General features: G+C 35.5%; 1 protein-coding gene across 2 annotated transcripts in view; it reads right to left on the bottom strand.

Moving 5' to 3' along the window:
* The window catches only part of ME1 (malic enzyme 1), a 267367-nt gene that overhangs the window by 160168 nt on the left and 80937 nt on the right, over positions 1–26262 (bottom strand). For both annotated transcript variants that reach the window (XM_037844248.1, XM_037844249.1), the window contains exons 4-5: positions 19720–19795; positions 7850–8011 (exon numbers count right to left, since the gene is read on the bottom strand). In XM_037844248.1, coding sequence (XP_037700176.1) covers positions 7850–8011; positions 19720–19795 — 238 coding nt within the window. The remainder of the gene's footprint in view (positions 1–7849; positions 8012–19719; positions 19796–26262) is intronic.

Raw genomic sequence — 26262 nt, 5'->3', positions numbered from 1 at the left:
TATTTTAGTGAAATATCCAAAGTATTTGCACTTAGGTTCTCAAGGTACGCAATGAATGGATGAGTAAATGTCATTCATCTCCTACATGTTCTAAAAGATGTTGAGGTAGGAATTTTCATTGTCTTCCAGTATCCAGTCTGGATACAGGATTTTTAACTGGGCTCATGATCACACAGCAAAAAACACCACCACCACCATCTTCTTCTACTACTACTACTACTACTACTAACTACTACTACTACTACTACTACTACTACTACTACTACTACTACTACTACACTACTACACTACTACTATACTACTACTATACTACTACTATACTACTACTATACTACTACTATACTACTACTACTACTACTACTACTACTACTACTACTACTACTACTATACTACTACTACTACTACTACTACTATACTACTACTACATTTTCCAGTCTCCCTTGCAGCTAGAAATGGCATGGCCACTGGTACATTCTGTCATATAGAATATGAATAGAAGTGATGTATTCAATTTCTAGATTATGTTATTAAAGGTATGGAATGTGCTTTTCCCAAGTCTGTTATTTTCTTCTCTTGTGATGCCTTTCATCTTGGTATCAGGATAATATCAGCCTCAAAAAGAAGCTGGGAAGTATTCCCTCCTCCTCTATTCTTGCAAAGAGTTTGTGAAGGATTGGGATTAACTCTCCTTTAGATATTTGGTAGAATTCAGCAGCAGACCACCTACATCTATATTGTTAAACATGAAAGAAATAAACTTCTACATATCAACAGAGCCCCAAAATACATAAAGCAAAAGCTGACAGAAACGAAGGGAGAAATAGACAATTAAATAATAAGAGTTAGAGACTTCAATACCCGACTGTGGTAGATTGAATCATGTCCCCCCACAAAGACATGTTCAAGTTCAAACCCCTGGTCCTTTGAGTCTAGACTCAATTGTAAATAGGTTCCTTGAAGATCCCATTTAGATGAAGCCAAGTTGAATGAAGGTGGGCGTTAATCCAGCACTAGAGTCCTTGTACATGAAGGAAATTTGGATATGAAAGTAAAAACCACAGGAGGAGACAGAAAGAGACAGACCACCATGTAACAGAGGCAGAGACTGACTGCCAGCAAGCCACCACCAAAATGCTACAGACTTCAGAAGAGGCATGCCCTGCCGCCTGGCTACCTTGATTTTGGACTTCTGGTCTCCAAACTGTGAGCCAATAAAATCCTGTTGTTTTAAGTCAACCACTGTTTGTTATCTGTCATAGCAGTTGGCAAATTAAAACACCAACTTACAAAAAAGTCCAGAAATAAACCTATACATCTAGGTCAATTGATTTCTGACAAGAATGCAAAGATCATTCAGTGAGAAAAGAATAGTCTTTACAACAAATGGTGCTGGGATGGCTGGATATCCACTCACAAAAGAAAGAAAATCAGACCTGTACCTCAAACTATATACAAAAATTAATTCAAAATGGATGAAAGACCTAAATATATAACAACCAAAATTACAAAACTCTTAGAAGAAAATGTAGGCATAAAATCATAACCTTAGATTAGGTAGCAGTTTTGTAGATAGGGACACCAAAAATACAAGAAACAAAAGAAATTATACATTTAATTTCATCAAAATTAAAAACTTTTGCCTATTAAAGAATATTATTAAGAAAGTGAAAAAGACCAACAGAAAGGGGAAAAATATTTGCACATCATTTATCTGATAAGGGCCTAATATCCAGAATATATAAAAAAAAAAACTTAACAGGAAAACATATAAAGATAAATAATTGAAAACAAAAATGGGGCAAAGGATTTGAATAGACATTTCTCCAAAAAAGAAATTCTTGGTCAATGAAAAGATGCTCAACATCATTAAACATAAAGGAAATGCAAACAAAAGTCACAGTGAGTTATCACAAAACATCCACTGGGATGACAATAATAAAAGAAAGGGAAAATAACAGGTGTTGGTGAGGATGTAGAGTAACTGGAACCCTCATACACTGCTGGTAGGAATGTAAAATGGTGCAGTCACTTTAGGAAATAGTATGGCAGTTCCTTAGAAAGGAAAACATAGTTACCACAGAGACATAAAGTAGATTGGTCATTGCCAGGAGTTGTGGGGTGGCAGCATGGGAAGCAACTGTTAATGCATACAGGGTTTCCTTTTGGAGTGATTAAAATTTCTGGAATTAGTGATGATGTTTGTACAGTATTTGAATATACTAAAAACCACTGAATTGTACACTTTAAAATGGTGAATCTTATGGTATGTAAATGACATTTCAACAAAAAAATGTAAAAGAAGAAAAAAAAGAAATAAACATCTATTTTATTTAAGCTACTCTTATTTTTATTTTCTTTGTTTCAGCAGCCATATCTGTACCCTATCTAATACAAATTCATTATTAAAATGCATTACTCTGCACTGTATTTATAAAAAAATTCTGTAGATAATAAAATGACCACAATTTCTAACAAACTTGTCTAAGTTCAACTATAATAAATGCAACGGACTTTTTAAAACAATGCAATTATGAAGATTATATCTAGTAAGTAGTTTTAAAGTTACTTAGAAGCATTATTAAAAACAGTTTGTTCTTTCAGCATTAATGGTTGAAACAGATGAGTTCCTATATTTCCCAACACATCCCATGATCCATTTTCTTCATATAAAACTTAAGTGTCTTCCTGAACAAGATACCACATGCAATTCATTTTCAAGAAATGGTACTTGTAATTCATGTTGCTCAGTGTACATAAAATTATAGTTTTTATATTTCAATAATGGTATTAATGACCACTTCGAGGAAGATCTCAATTTTGCCTGCCCTTTCCAGTGGTGGAATTTGGTTTGCACTAATGTTTATATGTTTTTTTTCTTCACTCAAACTTCTTTGTGCCTTATCTGAGAATGGATGGGATGTGGTCTAGATTGACAGTATATTTTAAGACCAGAGATTTTGGTAAATTCTAGTTACAGTCTTTCCTCACCAGGTTCTATTCCACATTGCTCCAACATGTGAAGGTTATTCTTATTACTGCAGATTCAGGAATTAGGATGCTTCTGGAACTTATAAATGAGACACAGATGTACTACAAAACATTCTTGGGCTTGTTTATGTAATTATTTGCAAATAAGTAACCTTAAGTTACTCAACCTGGCCTGACAATTAATGCTGGTTGCCTTAAGGTAAATAGCTCAGTCCTTAACCAATTGGTTACTCTAGTCTTCAGTTAATCTGGTCATCCTCTACAGTATGCCTATTTTTCTTATTAATACCATATCTGAAGCTTCAAAAAAGTTCTCAATGACTTATTCCCAATCTTCTTGTTTTAGTTTGCTAATGTTGCAGAATGCAAAACACCAGAGATGGACTGGCTTTTATAAAAAGGGGGTTTATTTGGCTATACAGTTACAGTCTTAAGGCCACAAAGTGTCCAAGGTAACACATCAGTAATCGGGTACCTTCACTGGAGGATGGCCAATGGCGTCCGGAAAACCTCTGTTAGCTGGGAAGGCATGTGGCTGGCGTCTGCTCCAAAGTTCTGGTTTCAAAATGGCTTCTCCCAGGACATTCCTCTCTAGCAAGCTTGCTCCTCTTCAAATAACATCACTCATAGCTGCACTGCATTCAGTCTCTTTGAGTCAGCATGTTTTATATGGCTCCACTGATCAAGGCCCACCCTGAATGGGTGGGGTCACACCTCCATGGGAGTATCCCACCAAAGTCACCACCCACAGCTGGGTGGGGCACATTCCAAGCAAATCTAACCAGCACCAAAACGTCTGTCCCAGAAGACCACAAAGATAATGGCATTTGGGGGACACAATACATTCAAACCGGCACACTTCTCAACTGTCATTTCTCTGACTAACTCAAAAAAATATTAATGGTTTCTTAATTAGCCATGTTTCTTTTATTAAATAAAATTTCACGATAAATCTTACCAAACAAAACAACTAAAATTTAAAGCAAATAACAGTGGCCATGCTGAGGTTTTATCCTCATACGTTACTTTCACTCTTTAACAATAAAGCTAACAAGTCATATAAATTCACTAGTTGAATCCAGCTGTTGTGGTAATGAGAGGGGGTGCATATAGAAGATAAGCTTCAATTTTTGTAAGAAGAGAGAGTATAAGGTAACGTTTACCCTATATGGTGGAGAGATAATAGCCAGTGATCATAATAAGCAAGGACACATGCTTCCAAGATCTGCCCACACACCATTAAAACTGTTTTTTTTTTAATTTTTATTCTAATAACACATATAACCTAAAATTTCTCCTTTTAACCACATTCAAATATATAATTCAGTGCTATTAATTATGTTCACAATGTTGTGCTACCATTACCAGCATCCATTACCCAAATTTTTCATTGTCTTAAATAGAAACTCTGTATACTTTAAGCCTTAACTATCTATTCCTTATTCCCACCCAAGGCCTTAATAACCTATATTCTAGATTCGAACTCTTTATCTGTTTCCTTATTCTAATTATTTTTCATCAGTGAGATCATTCAATTTTGTCATTTGGTGTCTGGCTTATTTCACTCAACGTGATGTCTTCAAGGTTCATCCATCCTGTTGCATGTATCAGAACTTCATTTCTTTCTCAAGGTGAGTGTGTATTCTGTTGTTGTTGGGTGAAGTGTTCCATACAGATCTAATAGGTCTAGTTGGTTTAGAGTATTGTTCAAGTCTTGTATTTTCTCTCAATCATCTGACTAGAGCTCTATTCATTATTGAAACTAGTGTATTAAAGCCTCCCATATTAATGTAGAACCATCTATTTCTCCCTTCAAATCTGTCAGTGTTTGCTTCACTGTTCTTAGATGCATATATATTTATAGTTGTTACATCTTCTTGTTTCATTGACCCCTTTATCGGTATATAATGACTGTCTTTGTCCTCTAACAGTTTTTGATTTAAAGTCTATTTTATTTGATATTAATATAGCTACCCCATCTCTCTTTTGGTTACTACTTCTTGTATGGTATATTTTTTTCCACCTTTTCACTTTTCACCTACTTAAGTCTTTGAATTTAAGGTGAAAAATCTCAGCACAAAGTGAGGTTCGGCTTTTTTATTCATTCTGCTAATCTCTGCCTTTTAAAAGCAGAGTTTAACCATGTACATTTAAATCCATTTATTTCTAGCATACTGCCAAGATCTGCCCACATACCATTAAAATTAAGTTTTACAACAACTTCATAAGGTTAGTAATATAGTTTGTCACCATTGACTTATGTTTGAATGGTTAAATAACCATCATATTCTCTTCAGGCTATCTCCTATAAATTTTACTCTTGCAGGGATTCTATATATCCTACGGTATTAAGTGAATTATATGGAATTGCTTAACCTAGTGTCACGCACATTTCAGGAGCTCAATAAACGTAAATTTTCTTTCTTAGCTATTTCTGTATATTTAGTTCTTGTTCTCATCAGCTGATCAAAGTACGTAGTAGTTTAATTGATTTCAATCATTAAAACAAATCATTACTTTCATGTATTCAGTGAATATATCAGCAATTGTATCACTGACCTGCATATTTAGTAAAAAAAATAAAAAAATAAGAATAACTTGATCGAAATGTCTTTATTTCCAGATAGGATAAAGAAAAGTGTTCAGTGGGCATATGTAATAACTCTTGGAAGAATCTAATGATCGTTTTAATTTCTTCAAACTGGAGATCCAATTGAATTACCTTTTCATTCTTTTTTTTTTTTGAACTTTCAAAGGAACAATTAATTTACTCTCTATTTAGAGCGATAACTCTAGAGGATCATTTACTAATATACATTTTCCCCCACTGAATTTCTAATATATGATTTATGGACAAAGATGTTATAATTAAATAACAATTAGTAATATGAACCAAGACATTTCAAGATTATAATGGCTCACCAACTGCTCTTCAAAAGTCTTTATCAAAGTATTTCATACATGTTGAAACAAGTTACATATCTGTCTCATCTCCTAGATTCTGAGCATCTTGCTGGCAAGATTATAAATTGTTCACACTGATATTAACCAAGCTTCACTTAGGGCTTAACAAATAGTATGTGCTCGATATTGATCAAATTCAATTAAATCTACACAACAACATTTGCAGTTTCAGAACACCCTCTCTCACTAAAAAGATATTTTCCAGTGATCTGTGAAAGAATTAAGAGTTACAATTCCATCATTCACTTACTTTTGTTTTTTGGTTACATTCCCAAAACTCTCCTGTCAGTAAGCAAAAATCTTTAGAACTACCACGTTACACTTTAACAATAGGTTCAGATCATTCTCTGATTTATTAGCTTGAAAAATCTTGAAATGTAGTAAACACCAAGCATATATTAATGGGAAGAGAGCAAAAAAGTTAGATATACAGCCAAAGCAAAGTGAGAAATCTGATGGACAGGTAGGTGAGGGAGTAGGATACTCGACAGACATGAATAACATAAAAGCACTGGATACCAAGAGGAAAGAAACACTAAATAGAGGAAGTATAAGGAAATTTAAGACAACTAAGCAATTTTAAGATCAATCTTTAGAAAAATAATCGCTTGATAAAACTAATTATAATCTATCAATATGTCCTAGTGCTACAGTTTCATTAGTATATAACTTTCTCCATGTCCACATTAAGAAAACAATTTCTCAATAGACAGCTCAGGTTTAACTCAGAACTTAAATTCTCACATGCCTGTTTCATCATCTTTTAATCCTCTTCATCTCTCCCTAGAATTTTTTAAGATATACTACATATTTTATGGTTTTTAAACTTTGATTTCAGTGTAAATTATCACAGAAGAATGCTTTAAAATACGTGTCAAGATAAAGAGAAAACTATTTTTATTCAAAGTACATATACAACTTTAGGACAATTGTTTTCAAAGGTTAACTTTGATAATTTCTAAGCCATGTCTATTGGTTTTCAGAAGGAAAATGCCAAATGAGCAATATACTTCCATCAGAATGTATCCTTTATAAAGGATAAAAGACAAACCATGTATAGATAAAGTTAAATATTATAACTTTGCATTTATAATTTAAAAACATAAAAATTGTTCAAGTTACTATTATATTCGCATGAGCAAAAATATATTTCACATTATTAACATCAAAAGTTACATCTTGAATTAATTTAGTAGGGAAGAAAGAAAACAACTGTATAAAGTGCACATATTCAATTCAAGTATCAAGGTCTTATTTGATGATACATCTATTCCTACTCCAGATCTAGATCTAAAATTTGTAAACAACTGGTTTTAAAGGTTTATTCTTAACTGATCATTATCTTTCATCTCTATTTCAGAAAATTCCATCTTTAATTTTTTATCTATCACCCATAACTAATCCTAAATGCTAGCAATAAATTTTTGCACCACAAAGATATATGACTTTAGGATTCTAAAATATTGATGCAGGAATGAGAAATGCTAAACACCAATCATCTAACTCAGGTTCAGTGTGGACTTTTAGAACAAGAAGCTCTCGGACCAATTAAATTTATTAAGTCCTATAGGATTGGTTCCTATATAGTATGAAAAACAATTTTTTAAGAGATTATGATCTTGAAGTAAAACTCTAGAGATTCATGATGTAAAAATAGTTATCGAAGGATAACAAAACACTAAGACAGCTGATAAAGGCTTAATCACTTTAAAGCAAAGGAAAAGAGAAGGGATAATTTTGATTGAAGAGTTAGGGTGCAGGTAGTGGGGGGTAAGGAGAGAGGGAGAGCCAGACAGAAAAGAATGGATTTCAAGAAGTTCCTGGAACAAGCTCAAAAAAGTAGGAATTGGTTCCTTTTTAAAGGTGTATAGCTGTCTTACAGATTTAAATTGTTTACCTCATTTTCTGTTCCCACATCCAGAACGACTGGCAGACACTCCTGAGGATTCATACCTCCACAAGCTGTATACAGGGCCAATTTACCCACAGGGATGCCCATTCCATTACAGCCAAGGTCTCCTAAGCCAAGAATACGCTCTCCGTCAGTCACCACAATAGCCTAGAAGAAAAACAAAATGTCTATTAAGAGATTTTGACAAAACCTGGGGAACAATTAGTAGCCTGTATTTCTGAATACACACACACGCACAATTTATTTCTTCTCCCCATCTTCCCATATTTAAGACCCATATCAGTATATGTTTTTAACAGCCTAATATATCACTACATAAAAATTAACTTCATTATATATGTGTGTATAGAAATACATATATATATAATATGCATACATGTGCTTAATTAGTTTACTGATAAAAGAAAAGAGGGAGTGTGCATAAAGATTCAAATAACCCAAATAAACCAGTCTTCAATCAAGAGGACCAAATGGAAAGAGTACACAGAAGCAAGAGGGGAAACAGGAAACCAAAGTGTAACCCGAGACAATTTTGTGAATAGTCACATTCACTTTGAGTACAATTACAGGAGGACCCATAGTTAAGTATTGCATAATTGCAGAGTTTATACTTCTACTCGTAAATGCTCTGATCTTTAGTTCATGTACATCTTGGTACCATCCTACTATTTTCACAACAATGTGGGACCATCCTCTTTAATTCCCATAACCACTTGATATTGTTCTCCTATTTTTGAAATATGTCCAGGACAAGTCAGCTACTCCTCTTACCAAATAATCTTCAACTAGTGTGTAGTAAAGAATTTGGTCTTGCCCAAAGAGAGATGTGGCCTTTTCTGGGAGGTAATCTAAGTCATACTTGAAACAAATGTCTTTGTTTAGGGTAGAGGCTGGTCACACCAGACCTTAGAAGGGGAATAGTCATGCCAGACAGGGCAACAATGTGATTTAGGGTAGGGGCTTTGGATAAGCTGGTATCAGTCAACCTGGCATCTGAAATCAACCATATGGGCAGTCAATCAATCAATCATGCCTACATAATGAAGTCCCAGTAAAAACTCTGCATTGGCAATACTCCTGGGATGTGGTCACACATAAATACTGGAAAGGTAAGATGTCCTCACACCACAAGGAGAGGAGAGCAGAAGCTTTACATTTTGAATGCTCCCAGACTCTGCTCTATGCATCTCCTCCTTTGGCTGATTTTTTTTTTAATGCAGTTTTATTAAGATATATTCACACACCATACAAACCATCTGAAGTATACAGTCACTGGTTCACAGTATCATCACATCGTTGTGCATACAATCCCATGATCAATTTTAGAACATTTTCATTACTCCAGAAAAGAAGAAATTTTTAATTTGTATCCTTTCCCTGTCATAAACTATAATTGTGAGTATAACAGCTTTCAGTGAGTTCTGACAGTCCTGGGGAATTACCAAATCTGATAGTGGGTTTGGGTACCCCTCAAACTTGCAAGTGATGCCAGAAGTGAGGGTAGTGTTGGCACTGTGAAGGAGTGTCCCCTCAAACCTTGCAGTCTGGCTAATTGCGGGGAACTAGACATAAAGAATTTTGTTTAGTTTATTTCTAGTCACACTGAATATCTGCGAAGCAAACATTTTAAACACATGGAGACTTTAGTTCTATGCAAATTTGATATCATCAAAATTAATGCACTTAGGATGTGTGACTATATCTGAATAAAAATGCATTAAAAAATTAATGCACTGTGCCAATTTGAAACTGTTACGTACCCCAGGAAAAGCCATGTTCTTTAATGCAATCACGTGGGGGGACTCATTAGACTTTTGATTAGGGAGGAACCTTCTGATTGAATGTTTCCATGAAGATGTGACCTGCCCAACTGTAGGTGAGAGCTTTTGATTAGATCATTTCCATGGAGGTGTGACCCCGCCCATTTAGGGTAGGTCTTAATTAGATCATTGGGGTCCTTAAGAGAGATGAGAACCCACATAGACCCAGACGCTTGGAGACACTGGGAGAAGTAGACAGAAAGATGGCTGGAAATGCTAAGCTAAGAGATGAAGCTTGGGGTTTGCCCCAGAGAAGCTAAGAGAGGACTCCTGGATGCTTGGAGAGAAACGCCCCTGGAGAATCAAGCAGAGAGCTGAGAAAAGCTGAGAGAAACATTTTGGAGAAAGCCATTTTGAGACACAACCAGGGAACAAAGGAACAGCAGACGCCAGTCACGTGCCTTCCCAGCTGACAGAGGTGTTCTGCATGCCATTGGCCTTCCTTCAGTGAATGTATCCTCTTGTTGATGCCTTAGTTTGGACACTTTTATGGCTACAGAACTGTGAGTTCGTAATCTAATAAATCCCTTTAAGAAGCCAATCCATTTCTAGTATTTTGCATAATGGCAGCTTCAGCAAACTGGAACACTTACCTAACAACTTTGTTCTGTGATCCACAGTCATCATATGAATTTAAGTAAGACCAGTCTTTTGAAACAACATTTACTGAATTTTCTACAAAGTGCTGCATTCTTTATATCCAGAGACTTGGAAAACTACCAGTTGTCTGACCTTGAGTAAAGTGATGAATCAAGCCTCTGTTGTTTCTTTGTAAAATGAGAATAATGTAATTCCCAGGGGAGCTGAATAAAATTGGAAACCAGCTCTGTTTTTGCTCACCACTGTATATCAGCACCTAGCATGGCATTTGGCACATAGTCAGCAATCAACAAATATTAACTAATTGAATAAATCTATGATTCAATAAAATAAGATCAGAATATATAAAGAACTTACCACAATACCCAGTACATTACAAATTCTCTAAAAAAGTAGCCATTATTACCATTATCATCACCAGGACTAACGTATATAGAGTCATGGCATTTTAGAATTAAAGAGGAATTTAGAGAACATTCAGTACCTTCCTCCCATTTTATAAATTAGGGAAGTAAAGCTCAGACAACGGAAATAATCTACCAAAGGTGAAGCAATGGTTAATATCAAATAATGAGAACCCAGCTATCTTGACTCCTAGTACAGTTTTCTTTACATTATACTATATTGCAGAAATGTTTAAAAATAAACTATTGAGATATTTCCCTTTAATTTCCTGTTCACCTATATTATGCAGCTCTTAAAGAACTGCTAATAGTAAATACATTTGAGAGGTGGGTGAGAAATTATTTATGCATATTTTATAAATCTCATCCTTGGAAAATTTCTTAAAACCAATTTCAGATGAGTCAATTTGCTACGCTCTTTTGGAAGAGGAAACCTGATACCACTGCATTAGTTAGCTCTGATTAAAGATAAGAACGATAAAGAAAAACTGCAGAGAACTATTTTTTTAAAGCAAATTTCCAAAATCCAAATATAAAGGATTTATTTAATCAACATTATTTTGTTTATCGTCCTATCATGAATAGAGACACTTTTACATATCATTGATGATATGCAATTTTGTGAAAGTGTTCCTTATACAAAGTCCAGTTGATTTGAATAGACTTATGAATAGTTTTCTAAGAATATAGGGATTTACGTAGATTAACATCATAGAACTTAGTTATGATCTGAATATTTAATAATGTTTCCAGTTTACATTAAAGACAATTTAACCCAGAGAGTTCCTACTTGCCATTTTCATCACTTTCTAATTTTTTTGAAAAAGTGTTTAAATAACATAGGATTTTCATTCATTATTTTTTTAATTAGAAAAGTTGTAGATTTATAGAAAAATCATGCATAAAATACAGAGTTTCCAAATACCACTCTATTAATATGCTGGTTTGAAACTGTTATGGACCCAAAAGAGCCATGATCTTTTAACCCAATCTTTTTGGGTGGAACATATTGTTTGAGTGTTTCCATAGAGATGTGACACGCAACTGTGAGTGATACTTTTGATTAGATTATTTCCATGGAGGTGTGGCCCCACCCATTCAGGGGGGACTTGATTAGTTCACTAGAGTATATAAGAGAGAAGCTAAGAGTGACACAAACCCAGATGCTTGCTGATGCTTGCAGATGGTTGGAGATGCAGACAGAAGGTCATCTGGAGATGCTAAGCTAAGAGATGAAGCCCAGAGTTTGCCACAGAGAAGCTAAGACAGGACTTCCAGATGTTTAGAGAAAAACACCCTGGGAGAACAATAAGGATGCACAGAGGCTGAGAGAAGCTGAGAGACACATTTTGGAGAAAGCCATTTTGAAACGTAACCTGGAAGCAAAGGAACAACAGACGTGGTCATGTGCCTTCCCAGCTAACAGGTTTTCCAGATGCCATCAGCTGTTCTTCAGTGACGGTATCCTCTTGTTCATGCCTTAGTATGGACCTTTTATGGCCTTGGAAGTGTGAATATGTAATCTAATAAATCCCATTTATAAAAGCCAAACCATTTCTGGTATTTTGCATAACAGCAGCATTAGCAAACAAGAACAAGTATTAACACCTTGCATTAGTGTCATACATTTGTTACAACTCATGAAAGAACATTTTTGTATTTTTAAATATAGTCCATAGTTCACAATAGGGTTTACTGCTGTGTCATACAGCACAATGATTTTTGTTTTAATTTTTATTCTAGTAATGTATACACAATCTAAAATTTCCTCTCTTAACCACATTCAAATATATAATTCAGTTTTGTTCATTACATTCACAATATTGTGCTACCATCACCACATCCATTATCAAAATTTTTCCATCAACCCAAATACAAACTCCATACAATTTAAGCATTAACTCCCCATTTCCTGCCCTGGCTCCTGGTAACCTATATCCTAGATTCTGATTCTATGAGTTTGCTTATTCTAATTGTTTGAAAACAGTGAGATCATACAATCTTTGTCTTTTTGCATCTGGTTTTTTCCACTCAATATGACGTTTTCAAGGTTCATCCATGTTGTCAAATGTATCAGAACTTCATTCCTTTTGTACAGCTGAATAATATTCCATTGTATGGAAATACATCAGCTGATGGACACTTGGGTTGCCTCAATCTTTTGACAATTGTGAATAATACCGCCATGAATATCAGTGTGTAAATGTTCAAGTCCATGCTTTCAATTATTCTGGGTATAATTCTACAATTATTATCTATAATTCTGATTTCAATTATTCTAGAAGTGGGACTGCCAGGTCATATGGTAATTTTATATTTAACTTTCTCAGGAACTGTCAAACTGTCTTCCACAGCAGCTGCATCATTTTACATTCCCATCAGCAATAAATGAGTGTTCCTATTTCTCCACATCCTCTCCAACATTTGTATTTTCTATTTTTTTTAAATAGTAATCATTCTAGTGGGTGTGAGGTAGTATCTCATTGTGGTTTTGATTTGTATTTCCCTAATGGCTAAAATATTGAGCATTTTTCATGTGATTTTCAGGCATTTGCTTATCTTTGGAGAAATGTTTATTCAAGTCTTTTGTCCATTTTTTAATTGGTTTGTTTTCTTTTTTGTTGTTAAGTTGAAGGATTTCTTTATATATTCTGGGTATTAAATCCTTATCAGACATGTGGTTTCCAACTATCTTCTCCCATTAAGAAGGCTGTCATTTTACTTTCATGATAAAGTACTTCTGATACACAAAAGTTTTTAATTTTAATGAGGTCCTATTTAACCATTTTTAATTTTGTTACTTGTGCTTTGGGTGTAAAGTCTAAGAAATCACTGCCTAACACAAGTTATTGAAGATTCTTCCCTACATTTTCTTCTACGAATTTTATAGTACTTGTTCGTATATTTAGGTCTATGATCCATTTGGGGTCGATTTTTGTATATGGTGTGAAATAGGGTCATTTATTTTTGATAGCTTATTTATGTAAAGCTAAATATATGTCTTGAATAAAAAGTCAAGGAAAAGGGGGAGAACCTAAGATGGTGGCAAGGAGACACAGGGCAAAAAAACGCCTCCATGAAAAATATTAGATAAAAGCCAGAAAGTGACCCAGAACACCAGTTCCAGCAATGTACCAGCTGGACAAGGTCTGCTAAATCCACAGGGACCATGCACTTGGTGAAACCAGGAATCTGCATTCTGAAACGAACGAGTAAGCCTGCTGAATATCCGGCAGCCATGTTGCAATGTGGGGAAACTGTGGGTTGGCGTTTGGAGGTGGACTAGTTCTTTTTTAAAAAACCTAAAAGCAGCAGCAGATACGGCAGCGAGAACCACGCAGTGAAGTGTGACAGGAACGGGCTGTGTGAACACTTCAACATCTGGCGTGGAATATAGCTTTTCGCACACCCGCTGCTTATTGTCTTGGAGTGAGGCAGGCAGAGGTGAGCCAAAAGGGGAAAATAACCACGCACCTTGCAGCCATCTTCCCAGTGGGCTGGAAACGTTCCTGCCCGGCACCAGCACCAGAGGCCAGAGCCGTGCCAAAAAACCCAGTGTGACAGGAAGTGTTTCCAGCAACACGAGCACATGCCACAATATCAGGCAAGGACAATACCCTTCCGCGCACCCACAGCTAATTGTCCCGGAGCTGGGAAGGCGGAGCTGTGCGAAAAGGGGGAAATTAACACACCCCATTCAGTCATCCTTACAGCAAGCTTGGAAAGCACCTACATGGTCCAGCAGCCCAGAACTTCCCTTGAGGGATGGTGTGCACTTGTGACGTAGCACAATCTTCCCTCAGCAGAGGCCCTAGAAGGGCATGGGTTGGAAGAGGGACCCACACAGAAATCCCAGGGACCCTATGCCACTACCAAGGACTTGTGGGTCAGCAGCAGAAACGATCTGTGGTGACAGTGAAATGAAGGTTTAGACTCTTGCAACAGCCTTAAATCTCCAGGAACACCTGGGAGTTTCGATTATTAAAGGTGCCCTCCCTCCCTAATGACTCAGACACATGCCCCACATTCACAGTGGACAGCACCAACAACACACCCAAACTTGGTGCACCAATTGGACCCCACAAGAACCAGACCCCCACACACTACAAAGACAAAGTTGGGGAGAACTGACTTGAGGGGAATAGGTGACTCACGGACACCATCTGCTGGTAAGACAGAGAAAGTGTACGCCACCAAGCTGTAGATCTGACAATCAGAGATTAGTCTTTGAATACTCCTACATATTCTAAAAGAACCCTATCGAGTAAAGCAAATGCCAAGAGGACAAAAACACAGAAAATTTTGAAGCATATGAAAAAAACAGATGATATGGATAACCCAAACCAAAACACCCAAATCAAAAGATCAGAGGAGACACAGTACTTGATGCAATTAATCAAAGAACTAAAGACAAACAATGAGAGCATGGCACAGGATATAAACGAGAGGCAGAAGGCCCTAGAAGAGCATAAAGAAGAAACCGCAAGAGTAAATAAAAAAATAGATGATCTTATGGAAATAAAAGAAGCTGTCGACCAAATTAAAAAGATTCTGGATACTCATAGTACAAGACTAGAGGAAGCTGAACAATGAATCAGCAAACTCAAGGACCACAGAATGGAAAATGAAAGAACAAAAGAAAGAATGGGGGAAAAAACAGAAAAAATAGAAATGGACTTCAGGGATATGATAGATAAAATAAAACGTCCAAATATAAGACTCATTGGTGTCCCAGAAGGGGAAGAGAAGGGTAAAGGTCTAGAAAGAGTATTCAAAGAAATTGTGGGGGAAAACTTCCCAAACCTTATACACAATATAAATACACAAAGCATAAATGCCCTGCGAACTCCAAATAGAATAAATCCAAATAAACCCACTCCAAGACATATTCTGATCAGACTCTCAAATACTGAAGAGAAGGAGCAAGTTCTGAAAGCAGCAAGAGAAAAGCAACTCACCACATACAAAGGAAACATCATAAGACCAAGTAGTGACTACTCAGCAGCCACCACGGAGGCGAGAAGGCAGTGGCATGACATATTTAAAATTCTGAGAGAGAAAAATTTCCAACCAAGAATACTTTATCCAGCAAAACTCTCCTTCAAATTCAAGGGAGAGCTTAAATTTTTCACAGACAAACAAATGCTGAGAGACTCTGCCAATAAAAGACCTGCCCTACTTCAGATACTAAAGGGAGCCCTACCAACAGAGAAACAAAGAAAGGAGAAAGAGATATCAAGAATTTTAACAGACATATATAGTACCTTACATCCCAAATCACCAGGACACTCATTTTTCTCCAGTGATCACGGATCTTTCTCCAGAAGGGACCATAAGCTGGGACATAGAACAAGCCTTATCAGAGAATATAACCACAGAGATGAAAAGTAGAGTTTGGGTTAAGAGAAATGGGGGAAGGGGCAATGGGGAGTTAAGAAATGAGTGTAGGGTTGCTGTCTGAGGTGAAGGGAAATTTCTAGTAATGGATGGTGGGAAAGAGCATTACAACATTCTAAATGTGATTAATCCCACTAATGAAAGGCTAGGGAGGGGGTGGAATGGGAAGATTTAAGCTGTATATATGTTTCCACAATTGAAAAAAAAAAAAGACAGTCTAAATAGATGACAATTGAATGCCAAGGATGAACTTGGATGGGACTGGAGGACAGAGGACAGGTGGCTCAAAGGGACACAGTTGAGACATAAGGAAAAGGAAATATATGTGGTTTTTTTTTTGTTTTTTTTTTATCTTCATTTTATTGAGATATATTCACATACCACGCAGTCATACAAAACAAATTGTACTTTTGATTGTTCACAGTACCATTACATAGTTGTACATTCATCACTTAAACCAATCCCTGACACCTTCATTAGCACACACACAAAAATAACAAGAATAATAATTAGAGTGAAAAAGAGCAATTGAAGTAAAAAAGAACACTGGGTACCTTTGTCTGTTTGTTTCCTTCCCCTATTTTTCTACTCATCCATCCATAAACTAGACAAAGTGGAGTGTGGTCCTTATGGCTTTCCCAATCCCATTGTCACCCCTCATAAGCTACATTTTTATACAACTGTCTTTGAGATTCATGGGTTCTGGGTTGTAGTTTGATAGTTTCAGGTATCCACCACCAGCTACCCCAATTCTTTAGAACCTAAAAAGGGTTGTCTAAAGTGTGCGTAAGAGTGCCCACCAGAGTGACCTCTCAGCTCCTTTTGGAATCTCTCTGCTACTGAAGCTTATTTCATTTGGAAAAGGAAATATAGAATGTAAGCTTCGCATCATTGTTGAATCTCTTGTACTTCTTAGTTGCGCTTAATGGGATTGCATAAAAGAATGTTCTTGCTCATGGGAAGTGTATATGTGAATTATAGTGTATGTTCAAGGATGTGTGTAGCTAGCTCTCATATGTTCAGAAGACAGAGCAATAGATGATAGATGATAGACAGGGAGGGAGGGAGGGAGGGAAAGAAATAGTGATGTGACAGCATGTTCAAGTTGGTGGCTTGAGCTATCGGGGGAGGGGACAGGGTATGATGGAATTCTGTGTATGGGGTTAGTATTGTTTTTGCAACTGTTCCTATAACTTTGAGTTTATTTAAAAAAAACAGATTGGGGTGATGAATGCATGACTACATGATGGTACTGTGAACAGTTGATTGTACACCATGGATGAATGCATGGTATGTGAATATATTTCAATAAAACTGAATTTAATTAAAAAAAAAAAAAAGAAAGTCAAAGAAAAGCATTACTCCTTTTCTTTTCCATGTAAGTTTTATTTTTATTACACAAGCTCTTTTCCCATCCCCAGGCTATTAATTTAATTATATAAATACACCATGGACATGTACATAGGCGGTGGTAATTTGAGTAATTTTTAAACTTGGTTTTACGCAACTTCATATTTTAGCTGTTATGCTTTTTCTTATTACAAATGTACATTCATTCCATTAATCCACAAATATTTCAAAATTAAAGGGTAGATTTTAGTAGTAAAAGAATCTCTGAAATAAAACATTTGTCACATATGCATTTTATCACTACATTAACATTCTCCTGCTTTGGATTTTACCTACGTTATCTACTGCTTAAGAAAAATAAAGCAGTTAGGTGTTTTCTGTACAATAATTGAATCATAACAGCAGGTTTATCCGATTAAAGCAACCACAATTCTATCAATAATGTCTGTGTTTCAGAAATTAAATCTTCATTTCATTGTATAAATTATTATCTGGGCATTACTTGAACACTTTCTGTATGAAATATACAAGGCTTCTCCAGAACTCCCAGACACTCTCACCGTGTTTTCTGTATTCATCTCTTCTTTTCCTTTACCAGGTTCTGCACTTTTGTTGTAGCCTACTTGATTACAGAACCCTCTCCTCTCCTTCTCCCTTAAAAGCATTCTAAAAACTGCATCCAGATAATCTTCCTCAAATATTACTTATATTAAGTCACTTGCTTGCTTAAATATGGCATCCTAATTTTTCAAGTCTAAATCCTTCTCTCCAAATTTCAAGATGAAGCATAATAATTTGCTCAATTCTTACTTAAGCAATCTTAATTTCACTACACTGCAATATTAACACTAGTTTTAGTCAGGCCAGCCAATCTTCTTAATGCCTAAGAACACACCATTTTCATTCTGAACTTGATACCTACATTCATGTGTTCCCTTCTCAGGACACCAGAAGTTATCAAAGGCTGGTTTCAAGTTCCAACTTTGTTAAAAAAAAGCTTTTGCAACTGTTCCAGACTTCTCCTCTGAATGATATTCTTCTCCTCTCAATGAATATGGCACTTACAGATTATACCACCCAGTTTAATTATATATTGTAAAATCAGTGATTACCTTTGTTTCATGGGGGCTTTCAATCTCACAGTATAGGTCTTATCTTTATTCTTTACTATTCTACCACAATCAATAACAACCATTAATTAAATGCCTACTAAATGTGCCAAGCACTATGCAAGGCTTTCTTTGTTATGTAATAGTGGGCATAGTTAGGATAAGAAAAGTCAGAGAAGGCACAACAGTGAAGGTTAAGAGGATAAAGGTTGACAAGTAATCAAGCTACATATGCAGAGATCAGCTAGTAGGAAGAACCAGAGGCAGAGTGATGCTTACCATCTAGCAGTTAGAATTGACCTTTCTACCTCGAACTATTTCATCTTTTGACATGTTGATTCTTAAAATTCACACTAAATTCCTAGTCAAAATATTAAGTATCCCTTCTTGGAGGATCAGATATTTAGACTTCATAGAATTAGCACATTCATAAATGTAGTACCTAAGAAAAGGATCTGGGGACAATGTAGAAAAGTTAAGGGAGTAATTTAGGTGGGGAAAGTGAAAAAAAAAAAAAGGGGGTGGATTGGCAATAGTGAAAAACATTTTACTTTACAAGTTTCCCTAGCATGAGCCATACAGAGCAGAATTAATCAATTCTAGTCACAATTGCTCAAACATAAAAGAGTATTAAAGAAGTCCTACTTCAGAAATTCAAGCTGAAGTGCCTCTATACTGCTAGATTTATTTACACCATGAGAGATACCACAAAGTATCATGACAATTACATGAATTAATCCACGTGAAGAGCCTCATACAAAACAGCTAACAAATGCCAGAGAATATTGTTGTTTTATTTTCTTTGGCTATAATGATAAATGAAATGAGTTAACAGATTTTTCTTGCCTACCTGGGTTCCTCTTAGTGGATGATCAAATACAATAGATACGAAACAGGAGTTTGCTTAAAGAAATTCAGACATGTTTTCAACATTTCTTATCACTTACAAGAAATAAAAAAAATTAAGAAATTAGATAGAAATAATGGCATAACTTAGAATCTAAACAGCATCAGAATAAAATCAATCTACTAAACAAGCTTTAAAGAATATAATTTAGGTGATATTCAATAGAAAAATCATTCGGCCTAATATCAAAATTGTCAACATGTCTAAACTGATTTATGGAACAGACAAAAGAATAAATTTGCCATAGTGGAAAAATTTGATAACTCACCCGGATAACATCTTCTGGCCAGTTATTAAGAACTGAAGCAATATGCCCTTGATCGTAGATACTAATAAAGAGACCTCTGGCAGGAAAAAAAAAAAAAAAAAGGAGGAGTTGTTTCAATTTACTTCAGAACATGTAAAAACATCAGGAACATTTAGAACTTCCAAATTAAGATATTTCCATTTTTGTCAATACTACTAAAAATTAGTTCCTTAAACAAACATTAGATAGGGATCTTATAAATAAGAGATAAATTATTTCAAATAATATATTGATACCTACAATAAAGGAAGTTTTATTCCTCCATTATATAGTTCTAAATCTTTTTTAACTAAAGAAACATTTACTATGTTTATATTCAGAGAATTCAAATATGATTCTCAATTCCACTCAGAGATTAATTTACAGTCTTTCATTAAATAAGATAATATATGCAAGAGTACTTTGAAAAACATGAAGCATAAGAAAACAGACAATTTAGTGTACCATCGGCTAATTAAATATTCACAATGTGAAAATCAGACCATTTATGGAGATGGCTAAAGCGACTAACTAATCCTGAACAGTCCTTTCACTTGGAGCTCATATGATTCTTTGATGTGTGGTCTTTTTTGTTTGCAACTCTGTTACTTGGATCCTCAACGGGTATTTTTAAAATTCTTCCCCCAACCCCTCAAAAATCCAATGAAAACCTAATAAGTAACTTTACAACTTACAATATTTTTTTAAATTTTAATGTCTTAATCACATTTAAAAGTTTTACTTTAATACTGTTAAATATAACAAATACAGAAAACTACATAAAATATACGTACAGCTTAATGAACTGTTATTTGGCAACCACCTTTCTACACAATACACATTTAAGCATAGAGAGCTTTGGCAGTTATCCAGAGCCTCTATTTTCTCTGCAATCAAAAACCCCTCCCTCCTGGATTGTGGGAAGATGGAGTTGGAAGCTCCAGGAATCAGTCCCTCCACCAAAACAACTATTGTACCAGCAGGAACTAACTGAATCAACCATTTGGAAGTCTAGTGTTTACTGGAACACTGTGCAGCATCTAGGGAAAAGCCAGATGACAAGGCTAGTATTGCAATGAGTATCAGTGAGTTCTGGCTACCATCCCCATTCCCCAACCAGTGGCAGGCAGCAGTGGGGACTGCAGCCCATGCTCCAAGTACAGCTTGCTGGTGCCGGGGTGGGCTATAAGGACATAGTCCTCCAAAATCCAGGGGTGCGAGGTCAGAATGCTGATCACAGCTTTTAATAGGGTATGTCAGATCACTGGGGGACCTCTGAGGGCCATTATTCCAGCCTTCAGGCAAGGACTTGGCAGAGGACTCTAAAGGAGGCAGTACCTATTTTTTCTCTTTTCTCTTTCCATTCCTCATTTGGGAGAGCAAAAATTGCTCCAGCGCTCAGCAACAAAAGCAGCAACAACAACAAACCTAGCAATCCCAGAGGAGTGTGAGAAGTATTATTTCCAGAGTTATAACAAGGTAATACTCAAGCACGTCCAGTTCTAACAAAAAATTACAAAACACCTAAGAAACAGGAAAATATGGCCCATACACAGGAAAAAAAATTGCCAGAAACCCATCCCTGGAGAAGCTCATATATTAGAACTATTAATCAAAGACTTTAAATCGACTGTCTTAAACATGAGCTAAAGGAATACATATACAAAGAACCAAAGGAAATGAGGAAAATATTGTCTGAACAAAATGAAGGATTAAAAATTAAAAAAAACTGAACAGAAATTTTAGAACTGCAAAGTACACTAATCGAAATGAAAAACTCACTAGATGGAATCAACGGCAAATTTACACAGGCAGAAGATATCAGTAAAACTGAAGAAAAGACAACTAAAATTATTCAGTGTGAATAATTTGACTACAGGAATTTACTAGCTCATGGTTTAGAGACTAGAAGGCTTGCTTCCTTCTGGGATTGGTATCTTCTGTCTAACCAGCAATCTCTGGGATTTCTTGGCTTTTCCATCGCATTGCAATGCACATGACAGCATCTTCCCTTTTTCTTCTAGGTTCCGTTGACTTCCAGCTTCTAGTTGCTCTCCATGGCTTTTTTGTTTGTTTGTTCTGTTTTTTTGTTTTGTATCCAATTTCCTTTGCTTATAAGAACTTCAGCCATATTGGATTAAAGCCCACTTTCATTTGGTTTGGGCACATCTTCATAAGTCCTATTTACAAATGGACACAAAACCCATAGGACCAAGGGTTGGAACCTAAACATGCCTTTTCTGGGGGACATGATTCAATCCCCATGTAGTTGAAAGATGTGTACACTGAAAACTACAAAATAATGCTGAAAGGAATCAAAGAACTAAAGAAAGAAGGCATCTCATTTTCATGGATTGGCAGGCAATATTAAGATGTCAATACTGCCTAAAGTAATCTACAAATTCAATGCAATCCCTATCAAAATGCCAACAGTCTTTTTTGCAGAAATTGAGACGTTAGTCCTCAAATTCACAGGGAATTGCAAGGGGCTCTGAAAAGCCAGAAGAATCTCAAAAAAAAAAAAAAAGAGGACACACTTCTTGACTTCAAAATTTACTCAAAGCTACAGTAATTTTAAAAGTGTGCTACCAGAATAATGAAAGACATAGTATAGATCAATGGAATAAAATTGAGAGTCCAAAGATAAATCCACACATCTATGACCACTTGATTTTTGACAAAGATGCCAAGTCCATTCAATGGAGAAATAATAGTCTCTCCACCAAAAGGTGCCGGGACAACTGGAAATCCACATGCAAAATAATGAATGTGGACCCTTACCTCTTACCATATACAAAAATTAATTCAAACTTGACCAATGATCTAATTCTAAGAGCTAATACCATAAACATTTCAAAAAATACATAGGAAAAATATTTTTGAGAACCTTATGGTAGGCAATGGATTTCTAGATTTTTACATCAAAAGTACAAGCAACAAAAGAAAAAAAGAGATAAAATGGACTGCATCAAAATTTAAAATATGTTCATCAAAAGACATTATCAAAAAAGAGAAATAACAACAGAAAGGGAGAAAATATTTGGAAACCATATATCTGATAAGAGTTTAATATACAGAATATAGAAGAACTCCTACAACTCAACAACAAAAAGACAAGCAACCCAACTTAAAAATGGGCCAAAGATTTGAATAGACATTTCTCCAAAGAAAATATCTGAATAGACAATAAATGTATAAAAAGGTGCTCAGTATCACTGACCATTAGAGAAATGCAAATTAAAACTACAATGAGATACCACTTCACATCCACTAGTATAACAGTAACAAGTGCTGGCAAGAAGGCAGAGTAATAGGAACCCTTGTACATTGTTGATAGGAATGTAAAATGGCACAGCCACTATGGAAAAGAGTTTGGCAGTTCCTCAGAAACTTAAACATCGAATTACCATATGGTCTAGCAATTCCACTCCTACATGTATACTCAAAAGAATTAAAGCAGGGACTCAGACAGATATTTGCACACCAATGTCCATTACAGCACTATTCACAGTAGCCAAAAGGTGGAAGCAAACCCTATTCATCAACAAATGAATAGATACACAAAAATGTGTTATATCCATACAACAGGATACTATTCAGGTATAAAAAGAAAGTGTTGGCCTATGCTACAACATGAGTGAACCGTGAAGATATCATGTTGAGGGAAATAAGTCAGATGCAAAAGGACAAATATTATATCATTTATCTTACATGAATTGCTTAAAAAAAGCAAATTCATTGAGACAGAAAGCAGAATAGTGGTTACCAAGGGTGGGTGGAGGAGGCAATAGCGAGTTATTATTAAACAAGTATGTGTTTTCCTTTGAGATGATGAAAATAGTTTAGAAATAGTGGTGCAAGTTACACAGCGTTGTCAGTGTACTTAATGTCAAAGAATTGTCCAATTAAAATGGTTAAAACGATTTTTATGTTATGTATATTTTACCATAATTAAAAATATTTTTTAAACTCTACCTAATAAGAGTAACCACTATCTGACTTATATATCACTTCCCTTATAGTTAATTTATAGTTTTATCACTGAAATGATAAAAAAAAAAACCCCAGATACTATTGCTTAATTTGTCCTATAGAATTTCCCAAGTCTAGATTTTGCTGATTGCATCCTTGTGGTATAAATTAACATGTTAACCTTTTCTCTGTATTTCCTGGAAAATTGGTAGTTGGATCTAGAGGCTTAATCAGATTTGTGTCCAATTTTTTTTAATAAGACACTTCATGGGCTGGTGCTATTATTTTTCACCAGAAGACACATAATAACTGGTAGTCCTTTTTATAATGTTAGCATATCTCGATGCTTAATGTCTAAATTCATTAATTCATTAGGGATTATAAAATAATGATGTTCCAATTTCATCAATTTTTATTTACTAACTGGGACACTTCTCTAAAGAGAAACTTCATTTCATCTACTATTTGGCATAGCTGACACAGGAAAAGGATATATGCTTGATTCTTTCTCTTTGTAAGTTTTTAAAATAAAGAACTGGTTTACTAGAATCCTTCAAGGGTTTCCAATTAGTTGTTGTTGCTTTTTTTTTTTCCCCCAATATGAACTCATGGATTTAAACATATATAATGTATTTCAGTCTATCCCAATTATTTTCCTTATTGGTCCCCAAATTGTCCTATCTTTAGCCAGTAGGAGGTTTTCAAGCTGGTACCTAAGCCCTTTTAACATGACTATAGTAGTTTTTCATAGCTTCCTTGCTCTCTGTTATAAGATGTTCCAGGTTTATCTTGTACTTTTACTGCCCCAGACCTGAAAGGAGCCATTTTTCCAAGAAGCCCTAGTTTCTTTAAGCAGAAAGTGGTATTTCAAAACCACAATCTAAGTAACAGGGTTGCTCATTGCTACCAGTTGGTCAAAGTATTGCTAAGAATTGTTAAAGAAAAATCACTTCCTATTTATGACCACAAATCTCACAAGGGCATTTTTTTTTTGTAAAGAGTACTACTACGATTTCCTATAAATTCAACTTACCAATCTCCAACAGGACTGTTTCACACATTCTCTTTTCTCCTTATGTATACATCCATCTCCCTCTCAGAAGATAAACTAATCTCAAATTTCAACCAGAAATAGATTGATGCCATCAGGTGAGAACCACCTCATCTTTCTAATATAACATAACTAATATAATTAGCCCATCTGAATCTTTATTCACATTCTCTGCCTTTCCTCCTATTGCAATGGAAGAAATTTCCCTAGCATTATCAAAGTCATGCTCTCACTTGTTTTCTGGATCCTATCCCATCTCAGCTTTTCAAGGCTTCACTCCTACAATTATCCCATTTCTTTGCTACACCATCACTGGATCATTTTTATTGGCATACAAACCTGCCCTAACATTATGTATCTTTTGAAAAACAAAAACCAAAATCAAGCAAAACAAACAACCCTCCTGTAATCCACAACTTTCACCAACTATTAACCCATTCTCTTCTTTCCTTCATGGCAAAACTCCTCAAAAGACTTGTGCATTCTCATTGTCTCTATTTCCTTACCTCCCAAATCTCTTTAATAGGAGTTTTTTCTCCCTCACCTCTTTACACAAACAACTCTTACCAAAGTCACTGATGACTCACCACTGATGAAGGGCAAAGGTTAACTCTCAAGGCTCATCTTTCTTGACTTCTCGGCTGTGATATTGTTGACTTTGCCCCTATGATACCACTTTTACCTAATTACTCGTAATCACTATCTGCACCTTCTCCGGTTCCTCTGTTGTCTCTTCCTCCTCTACTAGTCTTCTTAATAACGAAATGTCCAAGAGCTCTGTCATCATCTTTCTTCTCCATCTACACTCTCATTCTGATTTATCTCAGCCAGTCTCATGGCTTTAAATATCAGCTTCATAATGATGACTCTCAAACTTACATCTTCAACTTACACCTCTCTTGAGCTCCAAACCGTAAATCTAACTTCCTACTTAAATCCTTCCCATCCTTCAGACCTCAACTCAAACCTTAGTTCCTCAGACAGGCCTCCTCTGACAACCCTAGCCAAAGCACCTCCAGCCCAACATTTTTATCATCTTCATAACACTTATAAATATCTGAAATTATTTTATTTGTTTACTTTCTGTCTCCTTTCTGCCACCACCTCCCAGTATACATACATACACAAAGCAACAAGTTCCTTAAGGCCACAGACTGTCTTCGGCTCCCCTTTGTAATCCCAATGCCTATATAAGTTTGCTGGCACATAGTATAAATGTCCAACAATATGTGCCAACTTCAGTGCTGGAAAAATAAGCTTCTGTAGTCAAAAATACAGAAAATATGAAATAAGCTGAGATTTATACTGGCATTAAATAATGAAAAATTATGTTATGAGAGTAAGTGCTATAGACAGATTACGGATGACAAATGACTCAACTAGAATAATAATTTACCAAGTTGGTACTTTCCTGATTTTCTTGCTGTTTCAGAGCAATTTATTTTATTTCTCTAAAAATGATTAAAAAGCTCTTTATAAATTACATATTTTTCTTGGATCCC

Source organism: Choloepus didactylus, chromosome 7 (genome assembly GCF_015220235.1).
Source record: "Choloepus didactylus isolate mChoDid1 chromosome 7, mChoDid1.pri, whole genome shotgun sequence".
Taxonomy (NCBI): Eukaryota; Metazoa; Chordata; class Mammalia; order Pilosa; family Megalonychidae; genus Choloepus; species Choloepus didactylus.
The sequence above is the reverse complement of the archived record's forward strand: the minus strand, read 5'-3'. Positions and strand labels throughout refer to the sequence as shown.